This window comes from Heterocephalus glaber, unplaced genomic scaffold, assembly GCF_053883595.1.
Source record: "Heterocephalus glaber isolate CG9 unplaced genomic scaffold, H.glaber_assembly_v1.0 deba00001729, whole genome shotgun sequence".
Lineage (NCBI taxonomy): Eukaryota > Metazoa > Chordata > Mammalia > Rodentia > Bathyergidae > Heterocephalus > Heterocephalus glaber.
Window position 1 is genome coordinate 3528761 of NW_028258440.1, and position 6971 is coordinate 3535731.

General features: G+C 40.2%; 1 protein-coding gene across 1 annotated transcript; it reads right to left on the reverse strand.

Moving 5' to 3' along the window:
- Positions 1 to 264: 264 nt before the first annotated feature.
- Positions 265 to 1191, reverse strand: Or13h1 (olfactory receptor family 13 subfamily H member 1). The gene has a single exon (XM_004860113.1). The coding sequence runs from the start codon at positions 1189 to 1191 to the stop codon at positions 265 to 267; it is 927 nt and encodes a 308-aa protein (XP_004860170.1).
- Positions 1192 to 6971: the final 5780 nt, after the last annotated feature.

Genomic DNA, 6971 nt, shown 5'->3' on the forward strand with positions numbered 1-6971 from the left:
ATACCGATTAACTAATTTTTCTGAAGGTAAGTAACCTAATGGATGACCATTAGCATCATCATGTGTAAAGGAAGAGCCAAAGTAATAGCTCTAATGGAAATTCAAATCTCAGTAGGAATATTCTGGGGTAGGAACACTTGATGAAGCTTTTCACATATTAGTCATCCATTCTTCCAAAGATAAAGTCAGACTCCTTTAAACACTTTTCTCCATCAGTGAATACATAACTGAGTGTTATTTTAGAATTTTACAAGTGAAAGAAGCTTATGCCATTTTTGCCATAACTTTCCTCATTGCCTCTTTAACATCCTTGTTCCTCAGGCTATATATCAGGGGGTTCAGCATGGGTGTCAAAGCCCCATAAAACACTGAGATAAACTTGTCCTGGTCAGGGGAGGACTTGGACTGAGGTTTCATATACATGGAGATGGCTGTACCATAGAACACTGTCACCACAGTCAGGTGAGAACTGCAAGTGGAAAAGGCCTTGAGCCTTCCCTGTGCTGAGTGAATCCTTAGGACAGCAGCAGCAATTCGGACATAAGATAGGAGGACAAACCCAAAGGGTAGGAGCAGGGTGAAAATACCGGTGATGAGGATCATAATCTCATTGAGGCTGGTATCAGAACAGGCCAGCCTAACAAGGGAGAGAATTTCACAGACAAAATGGTTGATGACATTAGCCCCACAGAAGCGAAGCCTCAGGGACAAGACGAGCATGCAAGTGAGCACAAGCGATGCCCCCCATGAGGTGGCAGCCAGTTGGACACACACTGGGCCACTCATGACCATAGAATAGCGCAGGGGATTGCCAATAGCCACCACACGATCATAGGCCATGGTAGCCAGGAGGAGACATTCTGCTGTGGCCAAGGCCAAGGAGACACTCATTTGGGTTAAACACAGTGGGTAAGAGAGGTAAGGATGGGTAGAGAAACAGTGTGCTAAGGCCTGTGGCATGGAGGCTGTTCCGTAGCAAAGGTCTAAGAAAGATAAGTTACTAAGGAAGAAGTACATTGGTGTGTGGAGGTGAGCATCAAAGTAGATTAGAAAGATGATAAGTCCATTTCCCAGTAATGTGCTGAGGTAAGTTATCAGCACCAATGTGAAAAACGTGCTTCTCCACTCGGGATAGTTAGAGATGCCGATGAGAAGAAAGTCAAACACTGCTGTGGCATTGCCAGCTGCCATCCTTCTCTTTTACCAAAGTGCATCAAAAGGTGCCAACAGGGCTTTCTAGCATCCCATAAGAGAGTAAGAAGAAAGATAAGAGCTGTGAGAAAGGTGGAGAGAATTAGATTGTGCAGGATCTTTATTTCTGCCCTATTCAGAAGAGACAGAACACAAATAGGATTTCTAAAATGGAAACAGAGGCAAAAGTACTACTACCCTCTTTTCCCTCAGGAAAATGGAAAGCTTTCCACCCCTTTGAACGTAGTTTTATGAAATTCTTCAGCTTTCCTCCACCAGTTGCCTTCTGAAATACTTTTTCCCAACTAAGAAGAGAAGAAAGGGAGGTCATCTTCCTTACTCTCACATGCAGTTTCCCTTTTCCAAGACAAATTGGAAGCATAGATACAGTTCAAACTCAGCTAGCTTGAGTTACTAATAGCCATCAAATGGAGATCATCTGACAGAGCAACTGTTTCAGCTAAGTTCTGCCTGTTTTTGTGGCTCTCTAACTCCTAACTATACATGGCTCCATTTCCCACAGTGCCAGGATCTACCATGGTGTCTGAACACAGTGTAGTGCAAACTACTTCTCTGACCTGAACCAATATTATATACTGTGAGAAGTTCCTTGAACCTTTGAGGTCTGTGAAACCATCTGCCAATGTCCCCCACCGAAGTTACATTTCTAGATTCTCATGTGCTTGATGTGCTGTGGTTGCTCAGCCCTAGTTGAAAGAAGAGTGTGAAAATCTAATGTGACATTTATAAAAGTGTGGGTGGTGAGAGGAGGGCTTGAGTGTGCAGCCTGTGTGAAAAGATTCACTTTATTCACCCTCACCACTCTCTTTCCACTCATGATTTATTTTTTATAGCACTTTAGAATATCTGAAATTACATTAATGATTAACTTATTATCTGTCTTCCCCTCCGATATGGAAATTTGTTGAGGACAGGGACCTTGTCTACTTTGTTTACTGAAATATCCCTAACACTTAGAATAGTGCGTGGGGAATGGCAGGGATCAAATAGATACGAAATGAACATATAAAATCTCAAGCATTCATGAGTACTATCCACAATCTATCACTACTCTTGACACCTGCATGGCCATCTTTTATTCTAAGACATCATCATTCCTGACTTGGATTTTGTCATCAACTTCTTTACTAGTTCTCTTGTCTTTGGTCTTGTCCCTACTCAGTTCAAATGATTCGGTTAAATTGTAAATTAGATCAGATCACTTGTCTATTAAAATTTTTCTTTTTTTTCTTGCGCTATGATGCACATACAAAAATATGCACACTTAGTATATATGTCTTTGTGAGTGTGAAGATAAATATATACCCATGAAATAGTAATCACAAGTAATGACACAAGGGCAGGAATGTAGCTCAGTGTAGAGTGCTCACCTAGGATGTCCACGGTGCTGGGTTCCATCCCCAGCACTACAAGCCCCCCAAACCCTACAGTGCCATAAGTCTGACCATCTTCTGTAAAATTTTCCTTTTCTCTCTCTTATCTTTGTGATAAGGATATTTAACAAAAGATCTGCCTCTCAGGGCTGCTGTAGAGTACTTGCGTAGCATGCCTGAGACCCTGGGTTCAATCTCCAGCCCAGCAGAAAAAAACAAAATCCAAATCGCTGCCCCCCCCAAACCAAGATCTACTCTCAAGATCTACAGTTTTAAGGTTGGAATACTATATTGTTAACTGTAGCTTCCCATTTCAACATCGTTAAACACCAGTCTCCTTACTACGACCCACAAGACCTGACACGGTTCACTTCTCCATTACCTACCACTCTGATCTCAGTTCCTAGTACCCTTTCCCTGCTTACTTTGTTCCAGTCACATTGGACACCTTATTATTTCTCAACACTCAGACCACATCCCCTTCTCAGAGACTTTGATCATGCTGCTCTATAGTTATGAAATAGCCGCTGCTTGGTATTTATGAGACCCAACATCCTTGTGTGGCTTAATTCTTGTTCTACTCACAAGGTATCTTTTCAGTGAGTCCTTCCCGAGTCACCCTGTCTAGAACTTCATCTTTAACTCCTGAGATTTTATATTCTTCTTTTCTGCATTCTTTTCTTTACAATTACTTTTAGCATGCTGTATATTTTATTTATTAATTATGTGTCTATCAACTAGAAATAATAATCAGTTCAGGGAATTTTGTTTCAGTTTTTTTTTTCATTGCCCTATGCCCTAAACCTAGAATAGTACCTCGTTCATAGTAAGTGATCAATAATTCTTTGCTGAATGAATGTGTGAATGAATGTGTGAAAGGGCTCTTCCATGTTGAAAGGTAACCTCTCTCTCCATCCACCTCTTTCTTTGACATTGCAATTTATATGGCAAGCACCCTTTAATGTATATGTGCCCCTTCATTCTTTCTAATCCCTGTTTTGAAGCTTCTGCTGCTCCCTATCTATGTCTCTAGAGAAGTTTCTTACCCTCATTTGGCCTAAATTTTCAATTGCAATCTGGTTAAACTAATAGTCCTTCTAACCCTAACAAACGAGAATTCTCTAACTTCTCATAGGTGAAATTAAAAAAGATTTATCATAGTAATAGGAATCCATTACACTGTCATCCTTTTTGTAGAGGCATGTGGATTTGAGAAGGGGCTTGCTAAGGGATGGAATTTCATTTGGCCTTTAATCTTTGGGAAGGAAGATTTCATGACTATGCCTCTCTACAGCCTGGCCTCCCAGTAACCCTATCCCTCTGTTTCATTCTCTACCTCACTCAGCCACTTGGACAGGCTAAGTACACAAGAAAAGTAAACGTATAGGTCTGAAAGTGTTTGCCAATCATGAAGCAAACAAATATGAGAGGTGGAGGAAGTGATGGTCTGGCTCTGTAGGAGTGTCCTCATACCTGAGAGACTTAATGCTGCTTTTGGCTTATCGTAGGACCCAAAGAAAGAGGTTTGCTTTGAACTGGATCTACCTTGGCAAATCATCTCTACAGAATGTGAGTGCGCAAAGATCAGAATCAAATGGCTACATGAAGCTATGCCCTGATGCCTGTTATATTTTAAATTGGTACAGTTGGGAGTATATTTAGCTACCAGTTGTCTACACACAGGCCATTCACAGGTGGAATATCTATAAAGATGAAGGGTAAGTTGCACATGGGAGGATGAACTAGTTTCACATAGAAGTAGACAGCTGATTTTATGCCATCTGAAGATGGCATCTAGAGATTGCTCTTAACACTCTATAAAATATATTGTTTCTGCTGTTAAAAATCAAATATTGATAAATAAATGTTTTCCATCTTTATATAAGTCTATCATACCTAATGAACCCCAGGATGTATTTTGTTTCTCTAGTATTGAAAGAGGAGTTATAAAGACTATTGCTTACTCCCTCTTCAACCCAGTAGAATAAATCGATGAGCCATTTTGTCTAAAAATCGGTGATAAGTCTATGGCTGTGGGACAGACTTGTTTTTAAATGTTGTTATGTTTACAGAGGGTGAAGTTGGACCCAAGACCTTGCCTCAATTAGTACTATGTTTGGATCCATGAAACTAAAACTGATGTCAATTTCCCTCTCACACTTAAAGGCTACTCAGCAACTAAATTGAGGAAACTATTTTTTGTTTGGCCTGGGCTTGCCCTGCAAAGACTGCTGAATGTCTCATCCCAGAATTACCATTAAAAGATTCCTGGGAAACTGAGCTCAGCATGTTTTCTATCTTAGTCTTGTTACCTGCAATTACTTATGCAGCCTAACTTCTCTTTTACTAATGCTTCCACTTGCCTTCCTGGAGATTGGCCATGCCTGAGAGATTGTCAGAGACCCTAATATATGGGAAAATATATGAGAAAAGGAGAAAAAAAGAACTTAGAGCTTTGTCTTGTGACCTACTCACCATTGAGGTCCCTCTCATGTACCAGCAGAAGGAGCAGAATGGGACTGCCCTGAAGAACAGTTCTCGAAGACTTGCCTGATTTGAAACTGTCTAGCTCTCTCTGCAAACTCTCTTGGCAAGATTTCAAAAGCCTTCCCAAATTCTCAAACTTCCAAATGCCTGGGAATTTCTGAAGAAAGAAAATTCTTTTAGATTAGGTCAAACATCAACTGACAAACCCTTTTATCTGTTGCCCTTGGTAATGGTATCTAATTAAATTATTTAAGTCCTTGGGCGAACATTTCCTTCACCGACCTTTGAGGCATATACATTCTTATTCAATTTCTCCTGGAAAAGTTATAACCAGTGGAGGACAGAGGTCACTTGAATGTCCTGCATTAAGATCTTTGGGTTATTTCAATTTGCAACCCTCTATTTTAGACATCTTGTGCCTCCTGGCAATATTTATCTATTATTTTATCTTGGTGACCTGGAACCTAACTAAACCAAATTGTCACTTTTGTTAAAAACAGGGAAACAATAACCACACTTTTGCGCCAGGACTTTAAACTAAATTGGACGACTTTCAAGAGAGACTCTGGGCTCTATACATACCCTACCCAGTTTCTTACTCTTTCTCCATCACCCATTCTAAGTGGTGGAGCATGAAAATGTAGAATCTGATACCTCCAAGTTTTTGTGGATCCCTCAGACAGCAAAACGATCTAATGCTAGTCTCTCTCCCCACCAAAGCTGGAAAATGAGCTCAAGCATTTAAAAAGAGTTATACTGGAATGGAAGCCAATAAAGTCTTTTGGTTACTGCTCTCTTATACTGAAAATATAACTGACTAGAACTTGCTTTTCACTGAGCAGTTTGTAGAAACTGTGCTATATCTTCTCTTCTCTCTAGTTAGTCTCAAATCCATGCATTTATATGCTCATCTGGAACCTGTCACCCAGCCTCTATCTCTTGGAATATGTTGTGCTCTAAACTAAATCTATAATTCCTACATCCTTGACTTACACATGATGTCTGGGGTCCAATTCACATCCAGATTCAATACCAAATGCAGGGACTAAGTTGATGAGCTGCACAGTAGCTTAAATAAGTTGAAGTTCCTACGTGCTACCAGACCATTTATCTCATGAGTAGAGTTCAAAGTTTCTGATCCCTCCCCCATCAAAGAAATAAAATAAAAATAATTAGCTTCCGAGAGCTTTAGGGACCTCATCCCAAACAGGTAATTAAATTTTTAATTAAATCAGAGATGTTTGAAAAAATACCAACAGAAGCATTTTGTATAGGGAAAACAAATAAAGAAAAGAGAAAAGAGACGTTTGCGTCCATGGGAATTTCATATACCATTGCTAAGTTTTCTAGAGAACTAAGAAATAATTCTTTTTTTAAATTTTGGTCCATAGTTTCTTCCTATTCTTCTGTAAGAAACTGGTGTTGAGACTGAGCCCACAGCTGGTAGAGAAATGTTTATCTGGGACAGCTGGTGTAGAGAGTATGCAGCAGAGAATGCATATGTTATTGATCCTCACGTTGGAATAGCCCTTATGTTTGCCTTCCAGGCCCACTGTCACCACCCCAGGCTGCTCCAACTGTCTCATGGGTGCTTTTGTCATCTGTATCACGTCTATATTTCCTCACCTGGTGCTAAATGTCAATGATGGCAATTCCACATCTGTCATTAACATTCATTCATTCATTCACACACAAATACATTTATTCAACCAATATTTATGAGCACCCATGATGTGTCAGGCTATGCGCTGACACTGAGAATACAATGGCACAAAAACAGTATGGACATGGTTTCTATTGTCAGGGAGCTTACCGTTTGGTGGAGAAAACTGGAACTGACTAAGGAGTCAGGAACATAAATATGCACCTGTGGCAAGTAGTATACTGTGAAGTACACAG

Coding starts and splice junctions, on each gene's coding strand:
- Or13h1 (XM_004860113.1), bottom strand. CDS start 1,191: ATGGCAGCTGGCAATGCCACAGCAGTGTTTGACTTTCTTCTCATCGGC.